This window comes from Calliphora vicina, chromosome 1 (genome assembly GCF_958450345.1).
Source record: "Calliphora vicina chromosome 1, idCalVici1.1, whole genome shotgun sequence".
Classification (NCBI taxonomy): domain Eukaryota; kingdom Metazoa; phylum Arthropoda; class Insecta; order Diptera; family Calliphoridae; genus Calliphora; species Calliphora vicina.
The window spans coordinates 54418004-54437839 of NC_088780.1; the positions used below are offsets into that span (position 1 = coordinate 54418004).

Below are 19836 nucleotides of genomic sequence, written 5' to 3' on the forward strand. Positions count from 1 at the left end.
TTTTTTTTTTTAAATTTAAAATTTTTTTTTTTTTTAAATTTTAAAAAATTTTTTTTTTTAAATTTTAAAAATTTCTTTTTTTTTGTTTTTTCAATTTTTTTTTTTTTTTTTAAAAAATTCGGGTTCAAAATTTTTTTTCCCGATTTTGACCCATTGTAGGTCCAACTTACTATGGTCTTATATACATCGTTGCAAATGTCTTTGAAATATCTATCATTAGATATCCATATTGTCTATATTAATGTCTTAGTAATCCAGATATAGGTAAAAAAATAGGTCAAAAATCGAGGTTGTCTTGGTTTTTTCCTCATATCTCAGCCATTTGTGGACCGATTTTGCTGATTTTAAATAGCAAAATTCTCGAAAGCATGTCTGACAGAATTATTGAAGATTTGGATCCCGAAGATATCTGGGGTCTTCAGAAAACTGATTTCAACAGACAGACAGACAGACAGACAGACAGACAGACAGACAGACAGACAGACAGACAGACAGACAGACAGACAGACAGACAGACAGACAGACAGACAGACAGACAGACAGACAGACAGACAGACAGACAGACAGACAGACAGACAGACAGACAGACAGACAGACAGACAGACAGACAGACAGACAGACAGACAGACAGACAGACAGACAGACAGACAGACAGACAGACAGACAGACAGACAGACAGACAGACAGACAGACAGACAGACAGACAGACAGACAGACAGACAGACAGACAGACAGACAGACAGACAGACAGACAGACAGACAGACAGACAGACAGACAGACAGACAGACAGACAGACAGACAGACAGACAGACAGACAGACAGACAGACAGACAGACAGACAGACAGACAGACAGACAGACAGACAGACAGACAGACAGACAGACAGACAGACAGACAGACAGACAGACAGACAGACAGACAGACAGACAGACAGACAGACAGACGGACATGCCTTAATCGACTCCGCTATCTATAAGGATCCAGAATATATATACTTTATAGGGTCGGAAATGAAAAATGTAGAAATTACAAACGGAATGACAAACTTATATATACCCTTCTCACGAAGGTGAAGGGTATAAAAAGTACCATGAAGTATCCACTTGAATTTTCACTCACATAGGACCATATACGCTTAGTTTCATGTTTCTAGGTCCATTATTATAGAAAATTCAAAAAGTACCATTATAATATAGAAAAAGTACCAAAAAGCAGCCACGTGTGGATTCCCACCAACTCGGGCCCATATAAGCTTTATTTCATGTTTCTAGGTTCATTGGTGAAGAAATTACAAAAAGTACCATTCGATTAAAGAAAAAGTACCAAAAAGTCTACTCCTAAAATTCAAACTCACTTTAGACCATACATGCTTAATTTCATGTTTCTAAGTCCATTTTCATATAAAATTCAAAAAGTACCATTAGATGAATAAAACAGTACCTATAGTTCAGTTCTCACATTTTGGTACCTAAATATTGTACCCTATGCCTAACACAAACTTCACTCAAATACAAATCAGCTAACTTTAACGTCGATAAGTGAAATTATTTAAAATATTAAAAAAGTACCATTAGGAGAAAAGTACCAATTTCCCATTTCTTCCTTGAATACACCTCAAGTTCGAACTTTAAAAATATTCCATTTTGCCAAAATTGTTTATGCTACAGACATGTCTCAAAATATTAAAATCTGTGTTAATGTGCCCAAGAAAAAATATGCTTTTAAAAAAGTACCAAACTGTTTACCCGGATTTGGACGAAGATACACCTTGGCACTCGAGTTCCAAATAACACCCTGTTAGTTAATTTCTGTATGAATCCAGGAACCAATGTTAAAAAAATTATCAAAATTGGCTTAATAATTTCAAATATAATGTATTTTCCCGATTTTATCCACTTGTTTGTACCTTTTTTATCCCCATCGCCATGGTAAAATTTTATTCAAATAAAATTCTGTATCGTTGTGGGAGCTCATATTCGTATGTCTATATCAAATTATAGAAAAACATATTTTATGAAAAAGTACTAAAAATAAACACAATTTTTATCCCTTAAGAGTTCGAATTTCCAAAAAGTACAAAACTTATATTTTTTGATAAGTAAATAATACGATTTAAAATTTGTTTCTATGTTTATTGGTTTAAAAGATATATAGGGTGCCAAAAAAAAGTACCAAAATACAGTTTTTATCCGTTTCTCCCCTAAAAGGTTCGAATTTCGAAAAAGTACGAAACACCTGTCAGCTTATTTTTTAATTGGAGTAACATGCAATTTTAAGTTTTTTGTATCTTTATTTGTTTTGAAGATATAAGGTTACCGAATTTACCCGTTTTTAAAATTTTTACCCCCTAAACGTTCGAATTTCCAAAAATCCCTTCTTATCGGATTGTTTTGGGGAGAGGAACCCACTGTTATAATTTCATGATTCTAGCTTCAGTCAGTCAGTAACGTTACTTGTTTATATACATATGTACTTATATAAATGAAATGAAAAGGAAACTTATAATATTTGTTCCAATACAATATAGATATGCTGGTAAAACAGGAAATTGTTTTCATGCTTAGCTTTTCTGTTTCTCTCTTACACTCTTAAATTTTAAATATTCAGAAGGATTCTTGTAAAGGGTAAAGTAGAGCAATCGATCAATTTTATGGTCAATATCTCATTTTGTTCCCATTACATGTGGCTTTGCGATAAAGCAATAAATCGAAACAATTTTTGCCGTTTTCGATTTTTCATGATTTTTTTGAAAAGAAAAAAATTTAATATTTTTACATAAAAAATATATTTTTTGCTTCAATTTGTTTTTCTAACTCCGAAACTACTCAGCCGATTAAAATGCAATATATACGTAAAAATTTGTACATAGCAAGGGGAAAATGTTTTCAAACTTCAATCAATCGAAAGAAGAACATTAACTATTCAATTTTATGTATGTCAAACAAAAAACTTAAATTTTGTGAAAATGAGCGAATTCACTTAATTGTGAATAAATTCGAAAATAATCAATCGATTTTTATTTTCGATATCTCATTTTGTTCTTATTATACGCGACTTTGCGATAAAGTAATAAACCTGAACAAGTTCTGCCGTGTTCGATTTTTCATGAATTTTTAAAACACATAAATTTGCTATTTTCACGTAAAAAATATATTTTTTGCTTCAATTTGTTATTATAACTCGGAAACTACTGAGCCGATTAAAATGCAATATATAACCGGATTAAAGGCTTTTTTAAGTTAATAATATCGGACTAACCGTTTTTGAGTTATCATAAATTATGTGGAGAAACATTTAAAAAAAATCCCAATTTTAGAAAAAAAAATTTTAAAAAAATCTATCCATAGAATTTAAAAATTTTACCATTTTTGTACTACTGGAACCACAATACATCAAAATTGTGTAGTGGTTTAAAAAGCCTCCAAAATTTTTTCGATTTTGTTGCCCTGTGTAATTGGAAAATGTAGATCGATCCAAACAAAGAATCTTTTTGTGATTTCTTTTTTTTTTACATTTAACTTATTTTTGCTGAAAAATTTAGCAAATAGATGGAATTCGTGCCTTGACCTTTCCAATAACACGAATTATCATATCACTTTACCAGGAATATTCACTTTGGTTGTTCTAACTTTTTATAAATAAATGAACCAGAATAAATTTTCCAACGTTGGATTACATGGAATAAATATTGTATTAAATAAATCAAAGGATTTTCGTTAAAGATTTAATAATCAACCAGATTTGATACTACCCATTCTTTTAACAGATTCTCTTAGGTTTTTTAATTGAAACATACTTACTCTGGTGGATCGTAAGGAAAACGGGCGATGAATACACAACAACGTCCTTTGCCCGGTATATCCAACATATCAACTTGTGGTTCACTCACTCCATTTAGATTGTGATTGCGAGCTAAAGAATAAAACGCCATTAAAGTTTACAAGCGGGTGGTTTGTTCGAGGAATTCATACAAGGAGGGGATTATTAATTTCACTTTCACTAGCCAAATTCAATAATAATTTCCTTTTTTTTTACATTTCACAATCGTATCTCAACTTACAGTACTTACATTCCATGTCCATGTGTCCTAAAGCTAAGCCGCCGCGACTGTGCATCATTGAGGCGCTCATGCTGTCGGGAAATTCATCGAGGCCCCAATTACTGGGTGGAATCGGTGAGCAAGGTGAACTGCGATTGCCAAAGCGCGTCAACGGTATATCGATCTCATCCAACATTTTCATTTTCGTAGCATTACGTATGGCGGCCGAAGTGAATGGATACGAGGCGGTTGAACCAATGTCCAGATACGAGGGAGGAGGAGGACCATAGGAGCTTGGCAAACCAGCGCCAATGCCGCCAATGCCACCAACACCGGAACCCAAACCGTAAAGTGAAGCCGTGCCAGCCAAGCCGGTGCCCAGACCAGATAGGCCAGCCGTACCCAACAGTGTGCCGGTATCCAGGCCTAAGGTGGGATGGGTCAAAGAGGCACCCAACGGATGTACGCCAGCACCTGCTCCCGTGCCACTTAAACCGAGTGCCGAGTAGCTGCTGGTGCCTGTTGGTATATTATGCGAGTTCAGCGAGAGTATAGGCATAGTTGTGCTCTGTAAATTGTATAGTTGTATTGTGCCACGCTATTATTATTCATCATTCATTCAAACATTGTGAATTTATTAATAAACATTATATAGCAAAAAAAAGTATAGTATATTTTAAGGCAGTTAATAATGATTTTTTACACAATTCGGTATTAAATCAAATTGTTGTTTTTTTTGTTTGTTGATGTTGTTATTTGTAGTAGTTTTTTTGTTATTCAAATTGTATTTTAATTGGTTTGGTTGTGGATTTTTACAGTTGTTTTTTTGGTTTTGTTTATATTTAATTTAATTAATGTTGTGTTTGTTTTTTTTTTTTTGTAAAATTTTTAGTAGACACGCATACATACACACACACACATAAAGGTTTATGGTATTTTGTTGTTTTTATTATAGTTGAGATTATTATTATAATTTTTATTATTATTATTATTTTTAATAATATATAGACAAATACACACACGCACACACATCAAAATTATTATATATATATTTTATAATATAAAATTATATGTACATTTATAAATATGTATATGGAGAGAATATTGGACAAAAACAATTTAAATATATTTATTAGTATTGTTGTATGTTATTTGTTAACAAATATATAAAAATTATATAGTTTTTTATGTTTGTCAAGGAAAATTAAATGTTTACAACAGTTTATACAAGTTATTAGAGAAAACGAGTATGAAAATTATTATTCCACCCCATCATCATTCATACGCGTTGTTTGTAAATAAAGTTACAGAAAGACAGAGAGTGAGAGAGAGAGAAATAGATAAAAAAAGAGAGAACAAAATGACAGCACATATAGATAAAAAACAAATGGAAAAAAGAGAAATCAAATTGAAATTCTTTTTTAAGTTTTTTATTCATTATTGCTTTTTGTTAAAACTTTTTTTTTTTTGTACAAAATTAATAATGAATTTACAAAATAACTATATCTGTTATAGTAGTACAACGAAAACTGATGACAACTTATGTAAATTACATACATGTTATTACGATTATTTTTAATATTATGTTGTTGTTGCTGTTTATTATCTTTATTATTTTTTTGTTATTTCAGTTTCAGAGAAGCAGATGACAGTTAAGCTTTTATAATGACAATACAAAGCTTATGAGTTTTTGAACGAGATGATGAGATCTTTTTTAAGGAATATCAATATCAATCAATCAAACATACATTTTCAAATCCCAAATGCAAAACGGAAACAAAAAACTTTTGGTTTTGAGTTTGTTCAAAAGAAAAATCGAAACATGCAAAAAGCGTTTAAACACAAAAAAAATAACTTTTATTTTTATCAAATGATTTTAAAAGCCTTTTTTGAAAATACGTAATTTTATTTTAATATTGGGAAACCATATTATCTGTTTACTAATAGTTACTACACTGAAAATAATTTATCAGAAGACTATACCAAAAAAGCAAATGATTAATTCTTTCTATGAGCTATTATTATCATGAGAATGATGTAGAAGAATTTTTTAAATTACCGATTCCATGTAATTCTCAAATTCAGTTCTTCGTCAGAAATAAAAACTACGCAAGATAGTGGAGAGAGTGATTAATACTCCATAATTGTAGGAAACGTACATGAGAGATTTTTGTCCATGTTTCCCAGATTCATAAATCCTTTTTGTGTAACTAGTATAACGTTTACCCATTCTGATCTGTGACCAATAGAGTGACCACAAAAAATTTATGGCTGAATTTTGTTCCTCTGGACCCCACAAAACGATTCACCTTTCCAGATTCTAAGATATCCAAAATTTGAGCTCGATTAAACGACGTTAACCCGTGCCGCTCAAAGTTCTGAGGTGCATTTAAAGGATGAAAAATTCAAATTGTTAAGGTTTTGTAAAAATTATGCCATTAAAAAAATACTTTTGCAATTTAATTTAAAAGAATAGACATTTTCACCCAATTGTCGTTCTAATGAGATATAAAAGACTAAAATTGGTTACAGGCCACTAGAACAAGAAACTTAGGAACAAAATTAACATATTTCAAGAAATATTAAAATAAAAGATAATTTTTACTTAAAATATATCCAAATTTACTTGTATCTGAGTTTTTGTCTTCGTAGAATACAGTTAACCTGTTTGCAGGTATGACCAACAAAATTTAATTTTTTTAATGGCCGTTTCAAAACTCCATTTTTAAAATTTTTTTTAAACAAATATCAGAATTTTTTGATCATCACATTTGAATTTATTGAGAACATAATAGGAAATAAAAATATGAAAAAAGTATGACAATACCTCCTACAGTTTTTTCGGATCTGCGATTTAAATTTTGCGATTTTCGAGAAAAACTAATTTTTTGGCCATATTTTTGCTAATGAGCCCAATTTTCTTATTGTATTTTAACCTGTTCAGAATATTATAGTACAGGTAATTTTAAATTCAGTCTGAAAGTGTTACTAAATCGGAAAACGTTAACCCTTAAATCGTGAAGGTCAAAGGTACATTTTTCAATATTTGGAATTTTTCATGGAAATATAGCGAAATGTTATATATTTTTGGGCCGATTTTGATGAAACTTAAGAAAAATATAACACAAAGTCTAGTATTTACAATAACAGCACAAAAATTAAAATTAACCCTTAATATGACTTGGGGTTAAAATAACCCTCAACTTTTAAAACCATAAAAAACCCCAGTCAATATGAATGGTGCTAATTTTAATGTTTTTCAGAATTAAATAAATATCGCATCCTGTGGGTATCGAGGCACATGAACATAAAGGTAAATATTGTAGTTGATTGCTGTCTGGAAATTCTTCCTTCTAATTTCAGATTTCAAACAATCTGACTTATTTTCTATCAGTAAACGACGATATTTATGAAGTATTTTAGATAATGGACATTATTTAATACAAATAATCGAAAATGATAAACAGGCTCGCTAATGTCAAATGCCAGCACAATTCTAAGTCAAACTGTTAGAACAGCAGGTATGATGTTACTACGATCCAAGCCTACAAAGAATATCTGGGTCAAATGCCGCTAGCTGATGATAATGGGATGATCAATCTCCAAATTATTTCAGAGAAGGGATAATACTGCTACAAATCAACCTCCACCACTGTGCAGAACAATTTTTTTTATTACTTCGCATAACAGATTTATTCCTTATAAATTCTTATTATCAAATTTCAGTATTGGAGATATAATTTTCGATTGTGAAGAGTCCTTGCAAATTGTTCTTACGATTAAATCAAATGAAACAAATTTTGTGGTCTGATCAGATTCTCTTATGTTCTGATGCTTAAACGTTAGCTGTAAATATGCCAACCTTAGTCTGTTTAATAGGCCATCTAAATTGTTCTTTTTTAAAAAAGATAAGTAACACTCAGGTAATTAATATGCCTGCACGCAGAGAAAAAATATAATTGGGCATGGTTACTGTAACCATTTAAATAGTGTTACAAGATTTTTAACAATATTATAGTCGCAGTAACTATTTACATGATTGTGGTAACCATAATATGGTTAATTTATGATTCACATGATTGTATCAACCATATATATGGTTACAGTAAACAAGTATATGTTTGTGACAACCATAATTTTATCATAACATGTTGTTGTCAGATTATGATAAGCCTTAAGCCGAGTGCAACATAATATGATAAGTCCTTCATCATATGAATGATTGTCACAAACATATATTTGTTTACTGTAACCATATATATGGTTGATACAATCATGTGAATCGTAAATTAACCATATTATTGTTACCACAATCATGTAAATGGTTACTGTGACTATAATATTGTTAAAAAACTTGTAACAATATTGAAATGGTTACAGTAACCATGACCAACTATATTTTTTCTCTGCGTGTGTATATTAGTTGTGGTACTTTCTTTGGAAAGGGGATAGATTGTAGAAGAAAAGTTGGTGAAAGGAGAAGAAAAGCTTTTCTCCTCATATGTTTGTTATTAGTGCAGATTGCAGCGCCTCTGGTGGTGAGATGGCGCATTAGCCAAGCCAACAACCTTTATTTAATTATTTTACTTCGGTGGCTTTTATTAGTGTTATACCACCGAAGGATTTTATATTTAATTCATACAATTTCCTTTGTAACTTAGTAGACATATTTAGATACAAATCTCTGAGTATTATGCGATCAACAAAGTCATGAACATTGAAACGGTGTTCAATCATTCCGGGTAGATATTTCATGACTGTTAAATATTAAGCTTGAAAAATAATGTAGTTGTAGTTTTATTAAGTATTAAAATACTTAATTCATATTTGATTTGAATTATTTATTTATAGGTAGAGCAATTGTTGGAAACATACAAAAGCAACTGCAACTTTTTGACAACATGCAAACAACATTAAATATAAATTTTAATTAAATTGCACAGAGAAAAACACTCAAAGCGAAAATACACACACGAAACATTAAATAAATCACAATTAAAATGTTCTTAATTACAAAAAAGATTTAAAAAATAAAACTGATAAATACAAGAAAAATATGGAAAAAATTAATAAAAGTGTTTTAAAAAGTTTTAAAAATAAGTAAATATTAAAAATGTTGCTAAATAAAAAAGAAAAATATTAATATAACTAGTTGACCGCCCCGGCTTCGCCCGGTAGCTATTTACTAATATTAGTTCTTCAAGTTTCTCCAACCCACCATATCCATCTGCCTGTTCTTATTTATTTGCAAATAAAATATATTAATTTGCATTGCATACTTTAGGGGGCTCTTTTTATTACAGTTGACTGGACCCCAAAAAAAATTTCCGAGGTTTACCCGGAATTTTTGAAAATTTTTCTTTAGAAACCATCTCCTGAAAATTTCGAATTGAATAAAAAAAAAATCTGACTAATCGCTCCAGCCGTTCTCATGTGATGCCATTACATACATGGGCCATTTCATTTATATATATATAGATGATATTAGGGTATTCGAATTATTCGATTTTTCTCGTGTTCAAATAAAACGAATAATTCGAATAAGAGATTTTAACTTGTTCCAATGATCACACGTTTAAAATTAACCGAATTATTCGAATAATTTAATCTATATATAGATATGATATAGATATGCCCCACAAAACCACAATAAAGACATTGATATACAAAATCACATCCTCTGAGTTTTACAACGCATCTCTCAAATTCTGTGAGTAGGTTATGATCTGACACACTCGTCCGATAATCCGAATAAGGGTTCCAGTCTTCTTTATCTCCCCTTCTTTATTAAGTAACAAGCACTATGCCAATTCAATGTATTTCCAAGTTTCATATAAAAATATAAAATAGATACAGACCACATCTAAGTCCATGTGTGCAACCTGACTATAAGAGACTACAAAGATCTCATAATTTCATAACCTTCTCCACAGACAACCCCTAAATTGAGATAAGCAATCGTCCCAGAGTTCTGATTGGAAGCATCAGTGATACAGATAGAGTTTTTCTTTTCCTGCACTTTTTCATTTCCCGGGAAATCGGGATTCATTTCGAAATTTCCCGGTATCCCGGGAATTCCCGCCTAGAACAAATTATTCAATTTAAGAATATAAAAATTTGTTTTAAAATATAATTGAATACAAATAAAAAATCCAATAAAAATTAAATACAATAAGATAGACTTATTCGATTTCTGATTTTGATTATATATGCCGCAACGAACCCAACTGATACGAAAACAATTCAGAAACGAGAAGTTGACGAACACCAACGTTTTTAATTTTTCGTTATCGGCGCCGATTACTACGTATGCGGAAACCCAACTTGGTCTATTTGGGTTAAATCTTTTTTGCTGAATGAATCTTCTGCATTTGTTTTGGAGCTTTAAGTATCTTTTAGAGAAAGTCAAGTTCAAAAAACAGCACATAAAACTAAGGAAAATAATTCCCGGGAATTCTCGCACAATTTCCCGGGATTCCGGGATTGAAAATTTTGCGGAATTCCCGGGATTTTCTGGCCCGGGAATTCCTGTGAAAAACTCTAGATACAGACCACCAGCCAAACTGTTGCCTTCTTTGGTTCCTCTCAAGTAAAAGGATAGCATAGGAGCTATTCCAGATTTGGCAGTATAAAGTCTTGTTCATTCATATTATAGGGTCGTTCTCAAAAGGTTTAAGAATATGAAAGAGGAGCACCCTGAAAAATTAAAATGTTTTCTTTTGGAGGAAAGAAATTCAACAGATAAAAGAAAAAAAAAACAAATAAACGTGCAAAAGCCAAAAATTAAAAAATAATTAAATTTAAAAACAACCACAAATATATTTGAAGGAAAATAAAATAGTTTAAGCAAACATTTTAACAAAAACCTTGTTTCAAATTCCAATACAAGTCTGAAAATCAAAATGTTTCAATTTACAAATGAAATTCATGGAACGTTGAAACTAATCTGCACGAGAACAATAAAATGTTAGTACGAATATTAGCTGTTATGTCAATGTTAATGTTAATGTTAGGCTATTGTAGTTAATCTTAAAAACATGTTAATTTATTTATATTTTTTTTTATGTCAACTAATGATAAATTGTCGAGTGATTTGTTCTAGCAAGTACTCGTATGTAAGTTTATGTTTTGTTTTTTTATTAAATATTTAATTGATAAACTGATGCATGTTCTAAAATGTCTGTTTTGAATGTTTAAGAATTGTTTGTGGTGGAATGTAAAGAATTCTTTTAGTTTACCTGACTTAATGCTGATGGCATAGACTTCATCGTATGAATATTTACCGGCAATGGTGGAATGCCAGTGATTCCACTTGTTCCACTCAACAGCTTATCAATGGCCGATGAGCCAGCGCCACTTCCGGCCCCACCATATGCTGAGGCAGCCGTTATAGCATGACTACTAAGACTTGAGGAAATGCCACCGATTGAATTTGGCACCAAGGCCGATATGGATGTTAGACCGGGACCATGACCAGACGACGTGGTACCCGAATGACTTGAAACCACACCGGTATTACCGGTACCACTACCACCACCGCCACCACCGTTTGGTAGGGTGGAGGTTAAAGCGGACGAGTAACCAGTGTAGGCACTACTGCCCACCGTACCCGACATCCCACTACTGCCACCAAGTACTGCACGCTTATAACGATTCAGTTCTTCTTCAAGTTCTACAAAATAAAGGACAAATGATTTTCATTTAAATTATTACAATATTTTCATATAATTTCCTAAAATTACCAGATTTTGATATGGTTTTAAATTCGCTATTTGTGGTATTCAATATGGAACTTGTGGGCATGGATGATAGACCGGCTGATGTTCTTGGATTTTCCAATTCAGCCAAAACTCGATTATCCTAAATAGTAATAAAATAAATTATTTTAATTATTATTTTACATGAACTTTTATGTTTTTTTTTAATGTTTCCTTTAATGAAATTTCATGTTTTTCTACAAGGACCATTTGAATTAGTTGAAGTTTACTGTGGATTTTGCAGGTCTCTGAATGAGTGCCAATGAAGGGAAACCGTTGGTTGTTTTTAAATTCCTTAATTAAAACTCTTTGTTGGGGTGCTTTGTAGTGCATCACATATTAAATCATAGAGTCCATTTATAATCTATAGTTTATCTTAGTGCAGAATGTCTTGGATATAGGAAGATTATGAGTGATTAAAATTTAGGTGACTTGCAAGTTTTCTAGGCATGAACGCACAGTGGGGCAGCATCAAAATTTTTTGGAAATAAATCTGGCATTTGTAAACGGCTCATCCGATCGGGATAAAGTTTGACGTGGGAGTAGCCAAGGAGTATTCGAATTTATGTTATTAAAATTGCCCTACCCTAGGGTAGAGATGAGCGATATTTCCATACCTGTGATTTAATCACTGTGATTGAAAAATCACTGGTAACAACAGTTACTGAATATTGCAAGTAACAGGTACATTTAAGTCGTTCTTTCATATTTTCAACATACTGTTAAATATCGTTCCTTAATATTTTTCAACATTCACTGGTAACGTTTTAGAAAAATCACTGGAACAACTGTAGTAACAGGTACTTTTAATATCGTTACTCCACATTTTTCAACATACTGTTAAATGTCGTTCTTTTATATTATTCAACATTCACTGGTAACGTTTTTAAAAAATCACTGGTAACAAATGGAGAAAGTAACAGGTACTTTTAATGTCGTTCTTTTACGTATTTCAACAAACTGTTAAATGTCGTTCTTTTATATATTTCAACATTCACTGGTAACAACAGTTACTGCATATTTTAGGCGCATAAAAAAGTAAAATAAAATATTTGTAACATATCAGTTCTCTTAACATTTTGTTGCATTTGCTTAATTCTGTTATATTCCTATGTTTTTTTAACAGACGTTTTTAAATCAGCAAATATTAGTTTTTGGTTAACATAAGAACAGATTTAAGAATGAAAATAATACATAATGTATTCTTCGTAACATAATTGTTATTTTGCTTAACATAGACAAAACGTGATCACAGTCACTGTTTAAAAGAACAGTGATTTATAAATCACGTTCACTGAGAACGACGTTCTTCAAAAATCACGGGATCGCTCATCTCTACCCTAGGGTACCTTCGACATGTAAAATTTTTAAACACGTAAAATTTGTTTGTTTCCCACCCGATTTCAAAGATTTTTATATTTTTGGAAAGCGCCTTGGCTACGCCCACATCAAATTTTATCCTGATCGGACAAGCCGTTTAGAAATACCAGATTTATTTCCAAAAAAATGTTGATTCTGCCCCAGTGTGGAACGTGTAATAAGTTTAGTGCAGACCTAACTAAATCTTTGGTGTACCACGAATATGTTCTTGGAATAATATATGTATGAATATTCCACAACAGATATACTGTAGCCATAAATAGGTACTGGAATAAATCTCAAGGTTAATTCACCACTTAATAGTTTTATTTCGATGTAGGCCTTTTTTAGATTTATAAGATCCAGTTATACTAAAGGCTGACAACGGACCTTAAATATTGTTCAATATTCTCAATTAATCATATCTATAAGAAAACATAAAATTCTAAACAAAATGTAATGTTCTAACTATAAAATCAACATATCAAATAAGATCTTTTGGTTATATTTCAGATTATTTACAGAGAAGTATATGTTTGATAATGATCTTCTCATTATCATATTTGAGACCCATCAGCTGGAATTAGCCTTTTTCCTAATTTTTATAAGGTGAACGGCAATTTTTTAACTTAATAAAGTTGCTAAAGGAACTACTTCTAACCACTTTCTCAATATGAAGTAGCATTTCAACAAATACCACATTAGAGATTTTTTTAATTCATTGTATAATTACCAGACCTTATAGTCTGAAATTCTTAACTCGCCAGTGTTCATTTTACTGTCAAATTCATTTGCTTTTCTTTCAATGCGTTTTCTAATAAATATATAATAGGACCATAGACATCTTCTAGTAGATTCCATATTTATTAACATATTTCAAATCGGATCGAGAATAAATTTTACATCGTTTTTAATTTCCGTATCGCAGAACCACTTAGACTCTGTAAACAGATTACACGCATTTGTTTTCCGAGTGGGTTCCAATTCAACCGTTTCTGAGGGGCAGTATATTAATACCGAATCTAATGAGAAAGCAAGCTGAATTTTTTCATAAAATTCTTCCTCAATTAATCTGAATTGAATGGACTTTTGAATAATACACTATATGGATTCCGAAGTTCTACTGAAGACCTAATGAATTTGATTGGCAGTCAGGTCCTGACTCTAAGGGTATTAATTTATTGGAATTGTTTTCAGAACATTTTTCTGAACCAAAATTCTGAGTCCACCTTCCGAATTCTCAAATCGTATAGTGAAATACAAACGACTCTAGAGTACACCACTCTTCTGTAACATTGCACAGTGGTATAGAATAAAAAAGAGAAATAAATCTGTAACTTCTAAATGGTTAGTCCAATTTGAATGAACGCGCAAAGTGGAAATATTGTAGAGTTTAAATTTTCAATTTGGACCTCGTGGCCCCACCAGGGGTAAATTCTCTGCGAGGTGATAAGTTTTTCTTTTTTTACATCAATGGATAGCGGATTTTATTTATTTTTCAAAAAGATATACATATAGCTTTTGACAATTAAAAAATTTAATGGAATACTTTTTTGAAAAATATAACAAAAACTTATTTTTTATGAGTAATTGCAAAGATACAAATTTTTCAAATTGAAATTAAATTTTTTTATGAATATTTTTTTTAATAATTTTACAGTTAAAAAATAAAATAAAAACAAATTTAAATTTATTATCACGAATACAGCAATTCGCAAAATTTTTGTTGGAAAAATCCAAAAAATGAGATTTTTTAGTGTTTTGGCTTAATATTCATACCAGGAGCGGGGTTATTGGAACCCTCTATAAAAAAATTAAATACATATTGGGCTATCTAAAGTGGGGAACTATAGGATTTGAGAATTTTTGCTATAGTTGAATAATTTTTATAATTTTGGTCTGGTCTTTGAGTAGCTTCAAAGTTATGGGCAATTATGTGTATATAATTTTAGACAATTTTAAAAAATTTTTCAATTTTCAAATCGCGATATTTTTACATCGGAATGAGTTTCCATTGAAAATGTCACTGATATAAGAAACATATTGGATATATTATGTATGTGGTAAATTTCATTAAAATCGGAGATGGTAAATCCGACTGCTGTCCGCTTTGACATGGATCTTCCTTATAGGAAACGAAACTATTACCAGGCATATTGGTACTTTCGAACATCGTCGAAATGTGAGATACTTATCCTTATTTTATATTGTAGATATTATCAATGGAGTTGTTCAGGGTAGATATAACCAATTCGCAGTAGTTTTATAACAGACTTATTAATTTGAAATTGTTGAGAAACCTAACCAAATTGATTTTGATTATCTTCTTTAATGTCATCCTTCATCTAAATTGTTCAATATTATGTGAAAAGGGGTAAAAATTTAATATAATAAAATGTTAAGCTTCCAAACTCGATATTTCCTAGCACTCATAATTTCCTAATTTGTTCCAATTTCCTTAGTTAAATGCCCACTTTTATAGTCTTCCAACATCTTCTTCAGACGAAAGGGATTGTGGTGATGATGAATTTTGTAACAGCATTATGCAAATAGCTTTCACAGATGACCACTAATAATGCGTGTCGAGAGTTTAGACGAAAAACATACAAAGAAAATAACATACATTAGCTAGAGATAAACGTGCCTGTTCAATTTTGGCCATAATGATGTCAATTTCGGAACCCTGATCATCATGATGGCCTATTGTGGGCGCCCAGGTAACTGAGGTACTGGTACCCGATGTAGCTGTGGCACTCGACGCAACATTCTGTCGTTGCTCGCAGCTCGAACGAGATGATTTTGTTTTCATGGCAGCAGATAATTCAATTTGTAATTCCTCGCAGTGCACATTTTCCAAAGCAGCCTAGAGATAAACCAAAAAAAATGAAAGATGTAGTAAGAAAGATTCATACAGAACAAGAGTATAGAATTGAATAAATATAATTATTTAGTTAGTTAATTATAAACAACATATAAAACACAACAAACCTTTTTCTCTAGTTCTCTGGCACGAGATTGTAAATTTTCAATGGCTTCTATATCTTGACGACCGCCAGAACTGCTAAGATTACGAATTTGTGCCAAGGTTTCCTGTTGTAATACAAACACACACAAAAAATAAATAAAAAACAGAAACAGTTTCAGTTCAGTTTCAGTTATCTCGGGTAGAAATTTCTTATTAATTTAATTCAATTGTATTAAATGCAATTAAAGAAAATTATAAACAGATGAGGTAATGATTATGGCCAGAGGAAGGGGAGTAAAATTGTGTTTCTTATTCAACTTACTTGATGTGCTCGTTCGATTTCGGAACGACGCGTTTCAGCATCGCGTAACTGTAAACTTAAGGAGTCGTACATGCCGTTAGCTGTGGATGTTTGATGGTGGTGGTGGTGGTGTTGCTGTGAATGGTGCATTGTTTCGTACGGCATCGTGAACTATTTCTATATTTTTTAATGGCTGTTATTTTTAGTTTGTGCTGCTGCCTCTACTGCATCTGCTACTGCACTGCTTCTGTTGCAAAGGCTGCAATGAATTACAAACAAACAAAATGACAATTTTATTACTCGTAAACCACAGGAAAAAAACCAAAAAAAAAAATCTCAATATTGCACACATAAATTTCGTGAACTTCATGGAAACACTAGGAAACCATTGATATTTTGCTCTAAATTTATATCTGCACTCTTGCTACCATAACAAATAAATAAAGAAAAGAGTAGAAAATTCGAAAAGAAGACTGTCAATAAACTGGGTTTAAACGAATTCACTTGGATGATATTTGTGCTTCCGGTTTATGGTCGTATAATGTATCAGGCATATTTCAATGTTCTTAATTGGGCAAAATCTTTTACATTTCACCTCTTTCTGTTTTAGATTTTGTGTATTTTTTTCTTCATTTCGTTTCGTTTTATGTTCAAGTTGACAACATCACGTTTTATGTCGCCTGTTATGTGTCAGACTAACTCCTATGGTGGCAACTACTTTAATATGAATCTTTGAACTTATACTATTTATATTTTACATTTTCTAGTATAAAAACATTTAAATGTATGTCATCGTTCTTATGTATTCCAACTAAGATAAACATTATTGTATTCATGTTGTTGCATGCCTAAAGTTTTCATACAGTTTGCAAAGGAATTACATATGGGCTATTCCACGAGTATGACAACCACGACTGTAAAAAACAAAAAGCCTTGAAACTTTTTTTCAAGATGATTTAGATAGGAGCAAAATGTTACTATGTGAAAGTATCTAGAGCTTATTACAACATTTTAAGGGCAAAACTAATTGATTAAACTGACTATATTTAATTTAATTGATAAATTTTAGGCTAAAATTGAGACAAAAACTAGGCTCCCAATTAGCTTGCAGTATGAAATGAGTTTGACTTGACTTTTTTATGGTAAAATGTTAAGTAAAACAGAACTCATATATGGTGTGAATTTTATAACAAAAATTTTTTTTGCTGTTTTATTGCATTTTTGTTATTTCTCTATCTTACACAAATAATTTTTCTGAATGCAAAAAAAAAAATATTTTCAAATATTTTGTTGAAATAATTTCTTCAATCAAACTTCAAAAAAATTTACAAAAGCAAAATAAAAACATTTTTTATATAATTTTTTGTTTAATATTGTATTATTAGACGCTATCTGAAATAAATCAAGTTATCTTAAATAAATCACGTTAAAAACTGAAAGATGGCATAAATGAAATCAAAATAATTAATTTTTATTAAAGTGCAAAACCCTCTATCTGATCATTTCATACATACACATTGAATATTTTTGAAAAGCAAAACCCTCTATCTATCATAAAGTCCACAATAATGCAAAATTTTAAAAACCAATTATATGTGAGATTCAGTAGGTGCTTTTAGAAAATATTGTAGAATACCGAATTTTAATAATTCAAGTAATACGCGAAAAAACCTGTTTTTGGCTCTCCTGAAAAGTTGTGTTTTTCAAGATAGATGGTTTTGAATATAGGCCCTCGATATATTTTCTATTTATTTTTTTAGTTTTTGTATTCATAGTATATTTACAGAATATATATTGTTTTATTATAAGAGAAAAATCTGTTACGTACGGTATGTCACGTACGATATTAAATTTTATTTATTATCAAAGCATACAATATATTGTTTTTATTTAAATATGAAGGATTGTAAAGGAAAAAATATTTGTTTTAATGTAAGAAATTAAAAGAAAACATAACGTCTCTCACGATTCGAATATTTTCGCATATTTCTAAATGTACCTCAAAATTACTTCCGTTTTATGTCACGTACGATATACCCTTATTTCGATAGATGTTTTGGACAACAATGTTTCTAAAGAACTTATTATTTTTTTAAAATATTGTACCCTCTGAATGGAACATAAAGACCAAATTATGGTTCAGATACTCTTATTTTTGCAAAATAAGATTTTTGAATTATTCATGTTTTGCTTATTAAATCAAAAATTAAGTAAAGATGTTAATTAAAACTTGAAGAAAACCCAATAATATTAAACAAAATCCAATTCCACGGAAGGTGATTCCAATAATTTTCGTTTTACTCTTTATGAAAAAGCAAAATACTAAAATAATTCCACTTTCGATAGGAATAGAATTCTGTAATGGCCCTGAACATTCACGAGTTTTTGGAATAATTCGAATAATGAACATGTCATTATTGGTCTATTTGGGTTAAATCTTTTTTGTTGTATGAATCTTCTACATTTGTTTTGCTGCTTTAAGTCAAGTTCAAAAAGCATGACATTAAACTAAATAAAATAATTCTGGGAAATTCTAGCACTATTTCCCGGGATTTCGGTATTGAAAATTTTGCGGAATTCCCCGGACTTTCTGTCCCGGAGCTTCCCATGAAACACAGGTCAACAGCAAAAAAGGCTTCACAAACCACTAATAGATTTGATGCATCATGATAAAAAATGGTAAAATTTTTGAATTCTATGGAAAGATTTTTTCTAAAATTGTTAATTTTTTTAGATGTTTCTCCATATAATTTATGATAACTCTAAAAGGGTACCGTGAAATAGCTCCCAAATGAAATAACTCCCAGTGAAATAACTCCCAATGAAATAATTCCCTTCAAAAATGAAATAATTCACAAACTCGAAATATGAAATAACTACCAAATGGTAAAATGAAATTACTCCCAATAATCGGAGGTTTCATAATTTTAAAAATATTAGTCCCAAAAAAGCGAAATAACTCCCAATAGAAATGAAATAATTCCCAATATGAAGCTATTTATTTATGCAATCTAAAAAAAGGAACTACAAAAGTGAAATTATTCTTCGCCTACCAAACAATTTTTGCATCGCGGGCGTATAGGGCACCGCAAAGTTTTACTCCTCTGGGATGTGTCAAAAACTGGCTTCACTCAGAAAATTAGTTTTGCATTGTTTTGCAAAAGTTTTGTGCATTGCCGGCCTTCGGCCGTGCGCTAAGGTTTTCTCCTCCGGGGTGTATAAAAATCTGGCAAAGTAGAACCCAACAAAAATTAAATAACTCCCAATACAGTGAAATAACTCCTAATTCCCAAAATAAAATGAAATAAAACCCAACAAAAATGTCATTGGGAGTTGTTTCATTGGGAGTTATTGTATTATGAAATATCTCCCAACAAAAAATTATGAAATAACTCCCTATGCGTTAGGAGTTGT

The 19836-nt window shown here is 31.0% G+C and overlaps 1 protein-coding gene across 6 annotated transcripts in view; it reads right to left on the minus strand.

Annotated features, from left to right (window-relative positions):
* Rbp (RIM-binding protein) overlaps nucleotides 1–16672 on the minus strand; it is a 59401-nt gene extending 42729 nt beyond the window's left edge. For 4 of the 6 annotated variants that reach the window (XM_065513719.1, XM_065513751.1, XM_065513711.1 and 1 more), the window contains exons 1-7: nucleotides 16444–16672; nucleotides 16145–16246; nucleotides 15801–16019; nucleotides 11783–11900; nucleotides 11279–11712; nucleotides 4071–4608; nucleotides 3802–3913 (exon numbers count right to left, since the gene is read on the minus strand). In XM_065513719.1, the coding sequence (XP_065369791.1) occupies nucleotides 3802–3913; nucleotides 4071–4608; nucleotides 11279–11712; nucleotides 11783–11900; nucleotides 15801–16019; nucleotides 16145–16246; nucleotides 16444–16587 (1667 nt within the window). In that variant the 5' untranslated portion in view covers nucleotides 16588–16672. The remainder of the gene's footprint in view (nucleotides 1–3801; nucleotides 3914–4070; nucleotides 4609–11278; nucleotides 11713–11782; nucleotides 11901–15800; nucleotides 16020–16144; nucleotides 16247–16443) is intronic. The other 2 variants (XM_065513740.1, XM_065513730.1) reach the window with 1 other exon arrangement.
* Between the last annotated feature and the right edge of the window lie 3164 nt (nucleotides 16673–19836).